At 47.0% G+C, this 18,505-nt stretch overlaps 1 protein-coding gene across 1 annotated transcript in view; it reads left to right on the plus strand.

The window, feature by feature from the left end:
- kcnq1.1 (potassium voltage-gated channel, KQT-like subfamily, member 1.1) overlaps positions 1 to 18,505 on the plus strand; it is a 162,839-nt gene that overhangs the window by 45,848 nt on the left and 98,486 nt on the right. The window contains 3 exon segments of the mRNA XM_072465616.1: positions 6,029 to 6,155; positions 10,255 to 10,333; positions 10,747 to 10,843. Coding sequence (XP_072321717.1) covers positions 6,029 to 6,155; positions 10,255 to 10,333; positions 10,747 to 10,843 — 303 coding nt within the window.

Genomic DNA, 18,505 nt, shown 5'->3' on the forward strand with positions numbered 1-18,505 from the left:
GAGGGGCAGCAGAGGAGCAGCAGAGGAGCAGTGTGGGGCAGCAGAGGAGCAGCAGAGGAGCAGCAGAGGAGCAGCAGAGGAGCAGCAGAGGAGCAGCAGAGGAGCAGTGTGGGGCAGCAGAGGAGCAGCAGAGGAGCAGCAGAGGAGCAGCAGAGGGGCAGCAGAGGAGCAGCAGAGGAGCAGTGTGGGGCAGCAGAGGAGCAGCAGAGGAGCAGCAGAGGAGCAGCAGAGGGGCAGCAGAGGGGCAGCAGAGGAGCAGCAGAGGAGCAGCAGAGGGGCAGCAGAGGAGCAGCAGAGGAGCAGCAGAGGAGCAGCAGAGGGGCAGCAGAGGAGCAGCAGAGGAGCAGCAGAGGGGCAGCAGAGGAGCAGCAGAGGAGCAGCAGAGGGGCAGCAGAGGGGCAGCAGAGGGGCAGCAGAGGAGCAGCAGAGGAGCAGCAGAGGAGCAGTGTGGGGCAGCAGAGGAGCAGCAGAGGAGCAGCAGAGGAGCAGCAGAGGAGCAGCAGAGGGGCAGCAGAGGAGCAGCAGAGGAGCAGCAGAGGGGCAGCAGAGGAGCAGCAGAGGAGCAGCAGAGGAGCAGCAGAGGAGCAGCAGAGGGGCAGCAGAGGAGCAGCAGAGGAGCAGCAGAGGGGCAGCAGAGGAGCAGCAGAGGGGCAGCAGAGGAGCAGCAGAGGGGCAGTGTGGGGCAGCAGAGGAGCAGCAGAGGGGCAGTGTGGGGCAGCAGAGGAGCAGCAGAGGGGCAGTGTGGGGCAGCAGAGGAGCAGCAGAGGGGCAGTGTGGGGCAGCAGAGGAGCAGCAGAGGGGCAGTGTGGGGCAGCAGAGGAGCAGCAGAGGGGCAGTGTGGGGCCGGGGCCACAAACGAGTACAGCACAGGTAAAGGCTCATATTATCTATAAAGAGTCTGAGGGAGAATTAAGCCTGATTCTTATAACATCACAGATTAAAGCCTGTTCTGGGAGATATTACTGTCTGTTAGTGTTATTTGATCATCTAAATCCACCAGACGACACAGCTCCCTGTGCCAGTGGAGCTGTGGGTCTAATGCCCTGTGCCAGTGTGAGGGTCTAATGCCCTGTGCCAGTGGAGCTGAGGGTCTAATGCCCTGTGCCAGTGTGAGGGTCTAATGCCCTGTGCCAGTGGAGCTGTGGGTCTAATGCCCTGTGCCAGTGGAGCTGTGGGTCTAATGCCCTGTGCCAGTGTGAGGGTCTAATGCCCTGTGCCAGTGTGAGGGTCTAATGCCCTGTGCCAGTGGAGCTGTGGGTCTAATGCCCTGTGCCAGTGGAGCTGTGGGTCTAATGCCCTGTGCCAGTGTGAGGGTCTAATGCCCTGTGCCAGTGTGAGGGTCTAATGCCCTGTGCCAGTGGAGCTGTGGGTCTAATGCCCTGTGCCAGTGTGAGGGTCTAATGCCCTGTGCCAGTGGAGCTGAGGGTCTAATGCCCTGTGCCAGTGGAGCTGAGGGTCTAATGCCCTGTGCCAGTGTGAGGGTCTAATGCCCTGTGCCAGTGGAGCTGTGGGTCTAATGCCCTGTGCCAGTGGAGCTGAGGGTCTAATGCACTGGTCATGGCTGAAATGGCCAAACAAATAAAAAACAAAGGGCAAATCCAATAGACACATTTTTAGCAGATAAACAAACTGCTTTATATTTGTGGAAGAAAAGACGTTTGTTCTTTTCTCTCAATTGGATTTAACAAAGATCATAACTTTATTCACTTCTTACAGTCTAAGAAGTCAGATTTACATAATACTGGTCATTTAAGGTGAAGTGCTCCTGTCCTCACCTCAGTGGAATTGCCCTGTCTGTCTCCTGCTGCTGGGATATGGCAGCTTGTCCAGGAGGTCACACGGGCACAGAGTGTGTGGGCAGCAGTGTGAGGAGTGTCCAGCAGCTGACAGCTCCATAGGGTCAGCGAGCTGCAGGCCACACGAGCTCACACACTGTAGCACACACGAAGGGGATATACATGTCCTGATGTATTTGAACGTTTTATACATGATACACATATAATACTATTACATTTTAGTCAGTGTAAACCACAATATTGATTCATAATAGAGATGGTTTCAAGATTTGGATTTAGTGTATGACTCAAACACTTTAATCCATCAAATCCACCTTTGAGTCGTAAAAGGGGAGGGGAAAGGGGAGGGGAAAGGTGCGCTCCACCAGCAGAAGCCTATCCTATATTTGGTACATTTACCTTATTGACATGTTTCGGTGGCAGGACTTCTGTTTATTAGTTTATTAGAAGCCTGTCTATAACAAAACTGTAGACCTACACAATGTGCGAGACCACAGGTGAGAGAGGTCAGATGGCACAGTGCATTGGCTCCACTGCACATGTACAGCAGCATTCTGCACAGCCTGGTCAGACTCATGAAAAGGAGCACGTTGTAAACCTCTCCACAGCTGAATCACCCTCAGAAATCAGAAATAGCTCATACTTCGGGCTTTTGAACCACGAGGCTCTGACTTCACCTGGATCCTGCTCCAAACAGCCTGAAGCTCTTGGCTCTCGAAGAAGATTTCACAAATTCAGCATCTGCCAAAACCAAACAAATGCCCCTGACCCGCACCAGCCTCGTCCACATCGAATCCCAGCGTTTGCCATGTTACCGAAGCAGCCTGATATAGTCCTTCCATTTTAGTTGAAGTAAATGTGGTAGCTGCCTGGTGCACTGCGGTTAATCCTCTGTAAAACACAAATGTGAAACCAGAGCGGAGCAGCACATTTCCTCCTGCAGTGAACGTCTAAAGCTTCTGCTCCTCTGGGGCCGACTCTGCTCAGCTCTGGCTCTTTGTAGCCGTCCTCTGAAGGTTATGCATTGAGGCATCCAGCCTTTAAACTTGTGTATTTGACCACATTTTGGCTCCGAGCCCGAGGGAGAAGCTCTCTACTGACTCTTTTTTCCTCTGGAGCTTTGAGAATGTTTCAGAGCTTTCTCTCAGACGCCTCTTCTTAAAGCAGATGGTGGAGGATATTTTGTCTGTCCTATATTATTAAAAAGAGGGACTGAAATCACACACTAGCGATCAGATTTGTGAGAGAAATTAGACTCATTTTCGACGCCTAAACCGACACATATCAAAGCAACAAAGTTTGGCTTTAACCTGACAATTAAAATAATCGACGACATTTTGCTTGAGTTGTACCTTCAGTTCCACAGATCAGCTTTAACTATCAATGATCCAGCGGTTTAGGTCAATCAAACTCAGCAAGTTTTGAGAGAGACGTTCTTCCTCGATTAGAACCGTTTAAGCAGCACCTGAGATCTGCCACGCCCCCCTTTAACCGGCCAGTACGGGGATCGAACCCATGACGTTGGCGTTATTAGCACATGTTAGCAGCAGGTTTTGAGATGGACAAACTCTTTCTTGAGGTTTATCTTCAGGACCAGTTTGGCTTTAACTTCACAAAGATAAAAAAGGGCAAATTCATCCGTCAGCAGTGCCTTAGAACTGCCAGTACGGGGATCGAACCCAAGACGTTGGCGTTATTAGCACCAACTGAACTAACCAGCCAAACTTCCAACTGTCTCTATGTCAAAATGTGCACATGTTCATAAAAAGAACTCGCGCTGAGTTCTCATGTTTTTGGGACTCAGACTGAGAGCGTAATTGACTGTCATTAACCATTCACTGCTCGTCGAATGCCAAGGAAGAAAAAAAAACACATTTTAACATCATCAGTGAAAGCGTGACGTGACATCAACACAGACTCTGAAGGATAATTACACCTTTTTACCACCATCTACAGCTCTGACGAGAGACATGTCTATCCACCCGAGAAACACTCCAATTATCTCTAAATAACTGCAAATGTGTGCTGCAGGCTCCTCCCCCTCCCGTGACACTTCCTTCAGTCAGCTCCCAAAACATCGATCTTTTCTCAACGCAAAACATGAATCATGCATTTTACAACGTTGCACTTCAACCTCGCTAAAAGCCACGTCTTTCTTGAGCACTATTGAAATGACTACTTTGTACCTCTATTTGAGCAGTAAAATCCTGACGTGTATCCAGGCAGAGCTCGTTACTCCCCCCACGGCCCTCAGAGCGGCGGGAGAGGAAGGACGACAGCGCACTCTGGAGTCTAACATGGACAGTATTCCAAGAGTATACATGCGTTTGCGGTGACGTCATACATCCGTGACTTCCCCATAACGGCCATTTTGAAAGGGGCACACGATGTACTAGCAACCACCACGACTGCATCTTTTTCTACGGCATAACGAGCTATGAATACTTTGATTCGTTGGAGGATAACGGCAAAACTAAGGCACACGGCAAAGCTCTCATTCCTCGGTCTGTCAACAGAGCGATGTCCTTACAGAACGCAGGTTTTTGGCATTTTGGCGTCATATATCCTGGATGTCGTATGTAGTAGACGTGTGGTTGTGCCCCTTTCAAAATGGCGGACTCGGTTGCTACTGGACAAGTTCCCGGATGTGCGAAAGCATGTATTCGAGAAACGAGAAAGTAAGAACGGCCCCTCATCACAATTTAGTAAACTATGGGCACGTTTCGGGATTTCTGTTGCGTCTTCTGTACGGCAGAGGCATTTGTGTTCTCGTGACAAGGTTTTCCCTTTCAAACTTCAGTTGTTCTTCTTCTGCTTTTCATTGTGTTTTTCACTGTGTTTCCTTCCCCAAAACAAATGTATTATGATCTTTTTCGCCGTTGTTATTCATTTCGGCGAGCTAATCCCCGCCGTAAAAACCCATTGATCGCCTTCCTCTTCGCCTCGTTAAGCGGCGCAGACGGATCGGGCTGCTCCAGCTTAATCGTCCTCCTCGTTCGCTCACTTTTGTAATTTCTACGGGACGCTCTAATTACGGGCGCCGTGTCGATATCCCCGCGATGTGCGCGTCGCGGAGCAGCGCCGCGGGGGGGTGGGGGGTGGGGGGGGCGAGTGGAACGCTCAGGTCTAATTGAAGGAGCCGGATGCAGAAAGCGTTAATGAGGCCGGGTTTATCTGCCGTCATGTTCCGCTGTTAATTAAGAGGAGCCGTGGAAAGCGTTAATAAGTCTTAAGAAGTCTTATTGGAGTCGGAGAGAACAAGCGGTGAGTACACGGCTCGTGATGGGAGGGAAGGTATTATTATTAATTACACTTATGTCAGCGAGACCCTCCTGTCGTGTAAAGCACCCGCAACTCTTCACGCCAAACATCTATGACTAAATTTTCCCTTTAATTCCCTTTGATTCCTCTGCATGTTATTGTCATTCACATTAAAGGTGACCAGTCCCTGATTTAAATGTCCAGATTTCCTCTTGCCAAAGATTGAGTGATGTTCTTGAATCCAAACGTGTCGTATAGAAAGACAAGCATCTTACGTCATAATGAGAGTCGTTTTGTTTCCCAATTTTGCCAATGTATATATAGAATACAAGCTTTAGGGTCTTAATGCAAGATATTGTTCCATTTCTGAGCATGACAATAAAAAATAACTCATTTCAATCTTTTACGTCTTCTATTTTCCTTCTGATTGTTCACAGGTTTTGACAAAGAAAATGACTGTTTTATCCGGACTATAAGTCGCACCAGCCAAAAAATGCATTATAGGGAAGGAAAAATCATATACCACTTTTAAGTCGCTCTGGAGTATAAGTCGCACCCCGGCCAAAACTATGGAAAAAGATGCGACTTATAGTCCGAAAAATGTGGTATGCAAATGAAAAATGGGCAAAGTAATGTGAATTTGGCCCCGAAACCAATGTAAACAACCAGGTAATAAACATTTTGAGAGAAAACTGAAAAAAATTGAATTTTCCTTTTGTTTCATTGAGCACCACAAATCCCTCTTAGTGAAAAAATAAACTGGAAGAATATATTGAGTCATACTATGTAGAAAATATGACGAACATAAATATAGTTTGAAAAAAAGCATATTTACTCTCCTGACTCCTTTTCAAAAGATCAGATTAAAATCCAAACATCTTCACCGAACTCGTTCCTCTCATTCATTTTCCAACGTCTCTAGACTTGACCACAGCTTGACCTCAACATTGACCTTTGTGTTTCGTCTCCAGGAACTCATCCTGGCGGTGTTTTTCGGCGTGGAGTACGTGGTTCGCCTCTGGTCTGCAGGATGTCGCAGCAAATACGTGGGGATTCTGGGCCGACTGCGCTTTGCAAAGAAGCTCATCTCTGTGATAGGTACGACAAAGACCAGCACCCACATTTAAGACCAGCACCCACTCTGTATTTAAGAACAGCACCCACTCTGTGTTTAAGAACAGCACCCACTCTGTATTTAAGAACAGCACCCACTCTGTGTTTAAGAACAGCACCCACTCTGTGTTTAAGAACAGCACCCACTCTGTATTTAAGAACAGCACCCACTCTGTGTTTAAGAACAGCACCCACTCTGTGTTTAAGAACAGCACCCACTCTGTATTTAAGAACAGCACCCACTCTGTGTTTAAAAACAGCACCCACTCTGTATTTAAGAACAGCACCCACTCTGTGTTTAAGAACAGCACCCACTCTGTATTTAAGAACAGCACCCACTCTGTGTTTAAGAACAGCACCCACTCTGTATTTAAGAACAGCACCCACTCTGTATTTAAGAACAGCACCCACTCTGTGTTTAAGAACAGCACCCACTCTGTGTTTAAGAACAGCACCCACTCTGTATTTAAGAACAGCACCCACTCTGTGTTTAAGAACAGCACCCACTCTGTGTTTAAGAACAGCACCCACTCTGTATTTAAGAACAGCACCCACTCTGTGTTTAAGAACAGCACCCACTCTGTATTCAAGAACAGCACCCACTCTGTATTTAAGAACAGCACCCACTCTGTATTTAAGAACAGCACCCACTCTGTATTTAAGAACAGCACCCACTCTGTGTTTAAGAACAGCACCCACTCTGTGTTTAAGAACAGCACCCACTCTGAATTTAAGAACAGCACCCACTCTGTGTTTAAGAACAGCACCCACTCTGTGTTTAAGAACAGCACCCACTCTGTATTTAAGAACAGCACCCACTCTGTGTTTAAGAACAGCACCCACTCTGTATTCAAGAACAGCACCCACTCTGTATTTAAGAACAGCACCCACTCAGTATTTAAGAACAGCACCCACTCTGTGTTTAAGAACAGCACCCACTCTGTGTTTAAGAACAACACCCACTCTGTGTTTAAGAACAGCACCCACTCTGTTTAAGAACAGCACCCACTCTGTGTTTAAGAACAGCACCCACTCTGTATTTAAGAACAGCACCCACTCTGTGTTTAAGAACAGCACCCACTCTGTGTTTAAGAACAGCACCCACTCTGTATTTAAGAACAGCACCCACTCTGTGTTTAAGAACAGCACCCACTCTGTATTTAAGAACAGCACCCACTCTGTATTTAAGAACAGCACCCACTCTGTGTTTAAGAACAGCACCCACTCTGTGTTTAAGAACAGCACCCACTCTGTATTTAAGAACAGCTCCCACTCTGTGTTTAAGAACAGCACCCACTCTGTATTCAAGAACAGCACCCACTCTGTATTTAAGAACAGCACCCACTCAGTATTTAAGAACAGCACCCACTCTGTATTTAAGAACAGCACCCACTCAGTATTTAAGAACAGCACCCACTCTTTGTTTAAGAACAGCACCCACTCTCTATTTAAGAACAGCACCCACTCTGTGTTTAAGAACAGCACCCACTCTGTATTTAAGAACAGCACCCACTCTGTGTTTAAGAACAGCACCCACTCTGTATTTAAGAACAGCACCCACTCTGTGTTTAAGAACAGCACCCACTCTGTATTCAAGAACAGCACCCACTCTGTATTTAAGAACAGCACCCACTCTGTATTCAAGAACAGCACCCACTCTGTATTTAAGAACAGCACCCACTCAGTATTTAAGAACAGCACCCACTCTGTATTTAAGAACAGCACCCACTCAGTATTTAAGAACAGCACCCACTCTGTATTTAAGAACAGCACCCACTCTGTGTTTAAGAACAGCACCCACTCTGTATTTAAGAACAGCACCCACTCTGTGTTTAAGAACAGCACCCACTCTGTATTTAAGAACAGCACCCACTCTGTATTTAAGAACAGCACCCACTCTGTGTTTAAGAACAGCACCCACTCTGTGTTTAAGAACAGCACCCACTCTGTATTTAAGAACAGCACCCACTCTGTGTTTAAGAACAGCACCCACTCTGTATTCAAGAACAGCACCCACTCTGTATTTAAGAACAGCACCCACTCAGTATTTAAGAACAGCACCCACTCTGTATTTAAGAACAGCACCCACTCAGTATTTAAGAACAGCACCCACTCTGTGTTTAAGAACAGCACCCACTCTGTATTTAAGAACAGCACCCACTCTGTGTTTAAGAACAGCACCCACTCTGTATTGAAGAACAGCACCCACTCTGTGTTTAAGAACAGCACCCACTCTGTGTTTAAGAACAGCACCCACTCTGTATTTAAGAACAGCACCCACTCTGTGTTTAAGAACAGCACCCACTCTCTATTTAAGAACAGCACCCACTCTGTGTTTAAGAACAGCACCCACTCTGTATTTAAGAACAGCACCCACTCTGTGTTTAAGAACAGCACCCACTCTGTGTTTAAGAACAGCACCCACTCTGTGTTTAAGAACAGCACCCACTCTCTATTTAAGAACAGCACCCACTCTGTTTAAGAACAGCACCCACATTTAAGAACAGCACCCACTCTGTGTTTAAGAACAGCACCCACTCTGTATTGAAGAACAGCACCCACTCTGTGTTTAAGAACAGCACCCACATTTAAGAACAGCACCCACTCTGTTTTTAAGAACAGCACCCACATTTAAGAACAGCACCCACTCTGTGTTTAAGAACAGCACCCACTCTGTGTTTAAGAACAGCACCCACTCTGTGTTTAAGAACAGCACCCACATTTAAGAACAGCACCCACTCTGTGTTTAAGAACAGCACCCACTCTGTGTTTAAGAACAGCTCCCACTCTGTATTTAAGAACAGCACCCACTCTGTGTTTAAGAACAGCACCCACTCTGTTTAAGAACAGCACCCACTCTGTATTTAAGAACAGCACCCACTCTGTGTTTAAGAACAGCACCCACTCTGTATTTAAGAACAGCACCCACTCTGTGTTTAAGAACAGCACCCACTCTGTATTTAAGAACAGCACCCACTCTGTGTTTAAGAACAGCACCCACTCTGTATTTAAGAACAGCACCCACTCTGTGTTTAAGAACAGCACCCACTCTGTGTTTAAGAACAGCACCCACTCTGTACGTCCTCAGAACAATACATCACATTATATATCACACCAGTATATTTGACCATTCAATCACTTAGGGTCCAGTCTTGGGTCCACTCTTGGGTCCACTCTTGGGTCCACTCTTGGGTCCACTCTTGGGTCCAGTCCTGATGTGGTTGTGTTTTGAGTGCAAGTCTTTAGGTTAAAGGTCCCATATCAAGCTGAATGGACTTTTCAGAGCTTTTAACCTTCTTACACTGCTATTGGCCCTTGTTTATGTGCTCAGTCTTTAGCTAGAGAACAGTCTCTATCCTTCCCCTCGGAGGAGCAGAACGGGGGCTACTCACCAGGATGAGTCATCGTGGTGAGTAGCCTGACCCTGTGGCTGTAGTGTGACCCTGTGGTGTAGTCTGACCCTCAGGCTGTAGTCTGACCCTGTGGCTGCAGTCTGACCCTGTGGTGTAGTCTGACCCTCTGGCTGCAGTCTGACCCTGTGGCTGTTGTCTGACCCTGTGGCTGTTGTCTGACCCTATGGCTGCAGTCTGACCCTGTGGCTGCAGTCTGACCCTGTGGCTGCAGTCTGATCCTGTGGCTGTAGTCTGACCCTGTGGCTGTTGTCTGACCCTGTGGCTGTTGTCTGACCCTATGGCTGCAGTCTGACCCTGTGGCTGTAGTCTGACCCTGTGGCTGTAGTCTGACTCTGTGGCTGTTGTCTGACCCTGTGGCTGCAGTCTGACCCTGTGGCTGTAGTCTGACCCTGTGGCTGTTGTCTGACCCTGTGGCTGTTGTCTGACCTTGTGGCTGCAGTCTGACCCTGTGGCTGTTGTCTGACCCTGTGGCTGTTGTCTGACCCTATGGCTGCAGTCTGACCCTCTGGCTGTAGTCTGACCTTGTGGCTGCAGTCTGACCCTGTGGCTGTTGTCTGACCCTGTGGCTGTTGTCTGACCCTATGGCTGCAGTCTGACCCTCTGGCTGTAGTCTGACCTTGTGGCTGCAGTCTGACCCTGTGGCTGTTGTCTGACCCTGTGCTGTCCCTCAGACCTGATCGTGGTGGTGGCCTCCATTGTGGTGCTGTCCGTGGGCTCTAAAGGATACATCTTCGCTACATCTGCCATCAGGTACGTCAAACCTCCTCTGATGTGCACGACTTAGTCTCACTCCAAAATCAGACATTACACATGCACATGTTTGGCCCACTAACGATAGAAATATCACTTTATATCTTTGTTTGACAGATAATAACATAATTGAAAATATATTATTTGAATGCCCCTTGAGATGTGTCATCTCAATTTTCAGGGGGTTTAAGTGTGTTCAGTGTCGAATAATGATATATTGATACTGACAGAGGTATCGATACTTCAAAGATGCACAGGAGCAGGTCCTGAGGCTGTGCAAAGAGGCCCCTGAGACAATCAGGGACAGCATACATGGAGCGCCATAACCAAGTGTCCAGGAACATCTGTGCGGAGTACGGACTGGACATCAAACCTATGACCTGGACATTGCAGATGTTGTTCTGTTGTTTCAGAGGAATCCGGTTCCTGCAGATCCTCCGCATGCTGCATGTGGACAGACAGGGAGGGACCTGGCGCCTGCTGGGCTCCGTGGTCTACATACACAGACAGGTAAGGATGTTAAACTGGCCCCTTTTCATCGCTTTCTGGATTTACACTTCTGTAGCTACAGCTGCCTTGGGGCTTATTCAACGTGGCTGCCAATATGTGCATCTCCCACACCACGACCAATCATTCCCAGGTAACAAGGGATAACGAGGTAACAAGCGATTTAAACCACCACCTGCAGTTCTAAAGGCTAATAATGCTTGAGCCGCATGGAGGCTTCATCACTTGGTCCATTTCCTCAGATCCTCAGAGCTTGTGCATACGTAGTAACGGAGGTGTGTTTGTGCTGACCGCGGGGGACGGCAGTGGACGGCAGTGGACACAAATGACTCTTGACAAATGTGTCTCGCTGGTGGTGATTGAACAGAACTCAGACCTGACATCAGAAACAGTTTGAAGAATATTTGCATCTACACTCGGAATGCACAGATCTGTTTGTGCACGAAAATGGAGCTGAAATGAGCCTTAAATGAGTTTTCTGCCATATGCAACGTTTTGACTGTTGTCCATTCAAAAGCTTCAATCATTTGTTTTCAATTATTATTCATACGTTTTTCATCATTCTGAAACCCATGCATTTAACATTACGGCTCATTTAGACCTCATTTTTTTCCGTTTGGCCATTTCACACGACGTACATTGAGTTTGTGCGTCAGGGACGTGTCTGGTCATAAATACACGGTTTTGAAATCACCATCTGGCAATTGCACTTGAATAAACTTGCATATTATAACTAAATGTTTAATAGATAAGTCCAGTGTGTGTTCAGAATTTGCATCTCACTCCTAGACATTAGAAGATTCGCAGAAACATTCCTCCGCTCCTCTATTCGCCGTTCTTCTTTGTACATTGTAAATCTAAACCCCTTCGTGTTTGAACGGTGCATATACGGTCCAGGTTTATGCCATAAAAGCTGAATATACTCGAGACGGATGAACGCGAAGCACAAGCGAGCAATCCAGCTGCACTTAAAGTCAAAAAAGTTTTTAAAAGAACAAATAAAACAAATGGAAACACTTAGCTTGGGCTGTCAAAGTTATTAACAATAGAAAGCGATTAACAATAGAAAATGTACGCGTTAAACATGAATTGACGCAGATGAATGTGTTGTATCACGTCGTTACTCAATAAAAGGGATATAATGAATCCCTCTTCCTCTGCCATAACACCACAGTAGCTGTCATTGAAATGTGGCTTGTTATTTTTAACGTTTCATCCGCTGAAGAATCTGAGGCAGTGATTGGCTTGAAAAGAGGCCGACTATAAAGGCGACCAATCAGATGCGACGTTAGGAGGTCGTGGGGTCGTCATCATTACACACGTCGTGATTCGTACGCGCTTATTCCAGTACACGGGGAAATATGCAGCATACGCCTGGATTTGATGGATGTATAATGGTTGTTTTGCATAATGGACGAAGTGTGTAACGTTTCCTGTCAATGGTCCGCTCGTCTCCATGGCGATGTCATTGGTTTGATGGGAATATGCCAGAGTAACTTTAAGCCTCTCATCTGCTCACAGTAAGACATGATAAATTGTAGATGAATACATTTAATACCAAATGTAATAAATAGAATCTACTCCTCCACAGACGGTAAGAGCTTCAACGTGGGCGTGCTATGAACTCTGGGACATTTGAAAAACACAAACTGCCTCAAAATGAGATCTTTAAGCAAATACATGAAGCCCGTGGGCAACGTGACCGCTTTATTAACACAGGTATTTCATAAAGGTTTGTGGTTAACACACAATTTGACCAGTTGATGGTTTATGGACTTAAAAACCTGCAGGAAAAGTCCGGATTTGTATCTGGGGGAACTTCAAACAAAGTTATTTATGTGGCTCGTGAACAGGATCAGCGAGACAAGAGTGAACGAAGCTAAATACAACTCCAGCAATTAAACAACAATTAAACATGATTAGACGCTCAAACTAGTATTCTTGCATAACGTGTCCTTTAAACATCATCACTTCACGTTCTTGCTCCCAAACTCCAAAGCCGAACTGTTTGACCACGACGTCCTAGCGCTTTTTGCACTTTCTCCTTTGCATCAGCGTTCTCCCAGCATGCTCTCACACGGATTCCATTTGATCCAGCGCTGCCATGAGGCTCGCAGCCAGCCCGGTGACTGGATGTACACGCTCAGGACCCACGGGGAGGATTCTCATTACACAGTCAATATTCTGAGCGTTGCAGCGCGGCGTCGAGGTGGAGGACTCCTGCGGGAAACCATCACGCTCACAGACAGAGGTGACTCGCTCTCCTCCGGGCTCACTTTACTCACGCTGGCCGCTACTCTGGGCTTGACCTCGGCTTGTGAGGAGAGGATAAAGGAGCCGTGGCCGACCGGAGCTGTGGGAGGAGCCTTTGCTGCCGTGGGAGGGCTCTGAGCAATGGTGGGAGGAGCCGTGACAAGAACAGACCCTGCGATAAATATGCGAGATAACGAGACAGAACAGAGCTATTTAAATCGGTCATATCCATGAAACGCGGCAACAAATTGCAGCACAGAAAGAAAATTAGATGAACAGCGTCTGCATCAGCGCGGTCATGGAGACGAAGAGTGTGAGCAGAGAGAAGGGAGCCTACACCTTCCCACGCACCTGGATGTGGTCCAGAGGAAGAAGTCAGACAGTAGCTCCAAACCGTCATCAGAAACGTTCTTTTGTACTCAGGCCTTAAGTTGGACGGCAACCAGGAAGCAACTGTGAGAGAAAGACAAGTTCATGTAGAGAATGGACTTTGTTTCATGAGAACGCGCTGTGATGATTCCAGTTTTACACTCATAATTTAAGTGGGCGGGGCTAGCTGTTCATTATTGGATTCTATTTATGTTTATGGACAACAAAGTACCTTAGAAGAGACATTATTCTTTTTTAAGTACTTAAGGCCATTGACTTTATTTTGGGATGTACATGTGTCTTCATTTTCCACTAAGTACAGGGATGTGGGCAGGGATAGGGGGTAGGTGAAAACAGGAATTCTCTGAGCACTCGAGCCTCGGTTGCTGGACAATACAAGAAAACTCAAACATACAGGAATCAATTAAAAAAAAACTGTAAGTAAACTAATGATGTGGAAACACTGTTGTGACCTCATTAAAGTGGATTTAAAGGAGCACAGGATTCACCACACGCTTGTCGCTATGGAGATGCCATGGCTTGTATGGAGTGTTTTGTGGCTAAAAAGAGTCTTGTCTCTCCACAGATCTGAGCTGTTGCTCCGGCTGCCGGTGTTAATATTGTGAGAAAAAGACACAGATTGTTGTTCACATTTGGCTTGGTTTCATTGTCACGTCCTGTGTGTTTCTGATTGGCCGAACCCGCTGCAGTCTGTTCAGAGGTCGTCCATTACAGCGACAGTATAATCATATTCACGCTCATAATCATATTCACGCTCATAATATTCTCGTTATGGCACAATCAAAGCCACCGGTGCAGACCAGCGGTGACAGACCCTCATTCATATTCCATACTCACACTCAAAGTATACAATATTTATGCTCCTGATTACCGCCTAATGTATAAAATGTATACAGTATTGTGGTCGCAGAGCTGATATGTTTTATGTTTTAATTAAGGCTTCCGGGAAGATTATGTTTTCAAAAAGCATAAAACAGACAGTAACCATAAAGCGAGGTAATAAAGAGCCGGAGGCTGATTTATCGTGCCACGTGCTCAAGCGTCTGAGCAAATCAGGCTCCGGGCGCCTCATGGGGATTCAACTCTTTTATTCACCATCACAAGGCAACAAACCTCAGCACATCTGTATTTACTTCAAGTTTTCCATATGGTCGGTCTTGATCAACCAATCACAGGCCTTAAAGTCTTCGGCACCTTGACGTGAGGTGAGAGTTGGACGTTTGAGCACCAACGCCGCGCCAACGCCGCGCCAACGCCGCGCCAACGCCGCGCCGAGTTCCACAGACAAACAAAATAATAATAATACAGTGAAGTCTTTTACTTTCAAAATAAGGTTAATTAATTAGTGGCAAACACAAATTATCGACTGAAAATGACATGTTTGTGCATCGCTAGATAAATCCACACTTCTGAACATTCTCCATGGAAATAAACGTTTTATCAGGTTTTTTATGTAATAAAAAGGCTGAAGGTTTCTTTTTCTCTTTGAAACATTACATGCAACTGCCAAAGTGACAAAAACATCAACGTGGACCCAGAATAGACGTCCAACAAACCGTGTAAGAAAATGACTATTGCCCTTTTGGGGCTTTGAATTCAGACTCTTATTATGTCTTGTGAACTCGTTCCTTCTCCGAGGCGCTGCTGTGTGTGGCAGATGCCGCGGGGGCTTTTCCTTTGTCCACAGTCACAAAGAGCTGGCACGCACTGGCACAAAGAGCTGGCACACACTGGCACAAGGAGCTGGCACACACTGGCACAAGGAGCTGGCACACACTGGCACAAAGAGCTGGCACGCACTGGCACAAAGAGCTGGCACACACTGGCACAAGGAGCTGGCACACACTGGCACAAGGAGCTGGCACACACTGGCACAAGGAGCTGGCACACACTGGCACAAGGAGCTGGCACACACTGGCACAAGGAGCTGGCACACACACAGCAGAAGCACAATCAGAGCCCGGAACACTTCGCCATGTTTACCGCCATCTCCGCCTTTCTCTGCATGCTGCGTTTGTGTTTCCCCGGTGTGTCCCCCGGTGTGTGTCCCCCGGTGTGTGTCCCCCGGTGTGTGTCCCCCGGTGTGTCCCCGGTGTGTCCCCGTGTGTGTCCTGGTGTGTGTGTCCGGTGTGTCCCCGTGTGTCCCCGGTGGGTTTGTGTGGGGTCCACGCCCGTGAGAACACTGTTCACACGTGTTTGAATGTGGAGGCCACAGGGTCAGGACAATGTGTTCATTATTAATTAATTAATTATTACGTATGAAACATGAGCTGCCAAAACTACAACTACAATACAGATTATACACGTGTTCTTTTAAGCGTATAAACGACATGTTATTTGTAATTGTTATTCAGAATAATGACACAGAATAGTTCAAGCTCAATTCGTTTTTGGGTGTCACGAAGTGGAAGTAGAAGTAGAAGTAAAGTGGAAGTAGAAGTAGTAGTAAAAGTATTGAGCCTTTCGCTCGTACTCCAGAGCATTCATATTCCAAAATGAGGTCACATGTATTTATATAAGTCGTCTTGAGTTTGACTTGATATTATGTAGAAATGTACGTCACGGCAACCGCGGCTCTCGCTGCTCCGTCTGTGACATGTTCAGGGCAGAAGATGAGACACGATCTGAGAGAAGGTTCTAGAAAGTTTTGATGATTTCATGTCAATTTAAACATTATTAAGTGGAAATGTGCAGATGGGTGTGGCCCAGTTTCCACGCTCCATGTGACCCAAACCTGATCTAAAGTGCCAGATGATTGACACAGAAAGAACACAGACAAAATAGCAATCGAGCTGCCGGCCCATGGGCCACATCCGGCCCTAAAGATGATTTCTGTTGGCCCTTGAGTGATTTCTAATTTGTATTTTCAATGGTCCAATAAACAGCATTGAACCTGTTTGAACATCAACTGCTCCTCCCGTTGCTCCTCCCGTTGCTCCTCCCGTTGCTCCTCCCGCTGCTCCTCCCGCTGCTCCTCCCACTGCTCCTCCCGCTGCTCCTCCCACTGCTCCTCCCGTTGCTCCTCCCGTTGCTGCTCCTCCCGTTGCTGCTCCTCCCGTTGCTGCTCCTCCCATTGCTGCTCCTCCCGTTGCTCCTCCTGTTGCTCCTCCCTTTGCTGTTCCTCCCGTTGCTCCTCCTGTTGCTCCTCCTGTTGCTCCTCCTGTTGCTGCTCCTCCTGTTGCTGCTCCTCCCGTTGCTCCTCCTGTTGCTCCTCCTGTTGCTCCTCCCTTTGCTGTTCCTCCTGTTGCTCCTCCTGTTGCTCCTCCTGTTGCTCCTCCCTTTGCTGTTCCTCCCGTTGCTCCTCCTGTTGCTCCTCCTGTTGCTCCTCCCGTTGCTCCTCCCTTTGCTGGTCCTCCCATTGCTTCTCCCTTTGCTTCTCCTGTTGCTCCTCCCGTTGCTCCTGTTGCTCCTCTCGTTGCTCCTCCCATTGCTGCTCCTCCCGTTGCTCCTCCCGTTGCTCCACCCGTTGCTGCTCCTCCGGTAGCTCCTCCCATTTCTCCCCCCTTTGCTCCTCCCGTTGCTCCGTCCGGCTCATACTTGAGATCATTCAAGTGCATGGTAAATGTTTATTAAAGAGTGCATTAATAATATATGTCTGATTGTGATCTGAGGAAGCTCGTGCTCCAGATGCAAATCTGGATTATCGCCCGGCATCGAGAGACGGGTCAAATGCACACGGCACGTTTTCAGACGTTGTAATCACAGAGATGCAGTGTCCTGGATGAAAACACATTTTATTGCTATGAATACATTTTCTCCAGATGATATTTGAGACTCGTCTTTCAGCGTTTGAATATAGTCGGGTCAGAAACACTCTCTTGAACTGCCGTGATCAAAGCAGCACAAACTCGCCCAACTCTCCAAAAGAAAACCCACTTGTTTACGGAGCATTCTGTACGAGTGGTTCTGGTTGTGATCAAGACGTGTCCCGGAGTTCACGAGGTGCAGTAAACGCCTCAGGTGCGTTCAGGTGCTGTGCGGACGAAAACGCTCCAAAAGAAAGGGCTCGGATTTATGGCTGTGAATTTATCCGAGACGTTGGTACATGTTTTATTGAATTATGAATGATTGTGTTTTAATACGTGAGAGCAGGAGCCTGGAGTGCAGGGCCCGTGTGCTCTGTGACGAGACGCTGCAGAGCTTCTACAACATGAATATGGAGGAAATAGTCTAAAGAAGTGCATATAAAAGACAAAGGCAGAGAAAACAATATATATGTCACCTGAGAACGGGTTGTAGGTTCAATTCCGATCACAGTCGCAGGAATATTGCTAGCTGTGACAGGAAGGGCATCAGGTGTAACAGTTTGTGTGAGGCGTTTGATGTGGGACCAAAAAGACCAAAAAGAAAGCAGCTGACGATAAATGAACAAACAATAGACACTAATCTCACTTACCTGCTTTACATGTGTCACGTGAGGGTTTGTTTACCTGCTTTACATGTGTCATGTGACGGTTTGTTTACCTGCTTTACATGTGTCACGTGACGGTTTGTTTACCTGCTTTACATGTGTCACGTGAGGGTTTGTTTACCTGCTTTACATGTGTCACGTGACGGTTTGTTTACCTGCTGTTTACCTGCTTTACATGTGTCAAGTGAGGGTTTATTTACCTGCTTTACATGTGTCACGTGAGGGTTTGTTTACCTGCTTTACATGTGTCACGTGGTAGTTTGTTTACCTGCTTTACTTGTGTCACGTGACGGTTTGTTTACCTGCTTTACATGTGTCACGTGACGGTTTGTTTACCTGCTTTACATGTGTCACGTGACGGTTTGTTTACCTGCTTTACATGTGTCACGTGACGGTTTGTTTACCTGCTTTACATCTGTCATGTGACGGTTTGTTTACCTGCTTTACATGTGTCACGTGAGGGTTTGTTTACCTGCTTTACATGTGTCACGTGAGGGTTTGTTTACCTGCTTTACTTGTGTCACGTGAGGGTTTGTTTACCTGCTTTACATGTGTCACGTGAGGGTTTGTTTACCTGCTTTACATGTGTCACGTGAGGGTTTGTTTACCTG

Source organism: Eucyclogobius newberryi, unplaced genomic scaffold (genome assembly GCF_026437365.1).
Source record: "Eucyclogobius newberryi isolate DKJ021-1_F unplaced genomic scaffold, fEucNew1.0.hap1 SCAF_5, whole genome shotgun sequence".
Taxonomy (NCBI): domain Eukaryota; kingdom Metazoa; phylum Chordata; class Actinopteri; order Gobiiformes; family Gobiidae; genus Eucyclogobius; species Eucyclogobius newberryi.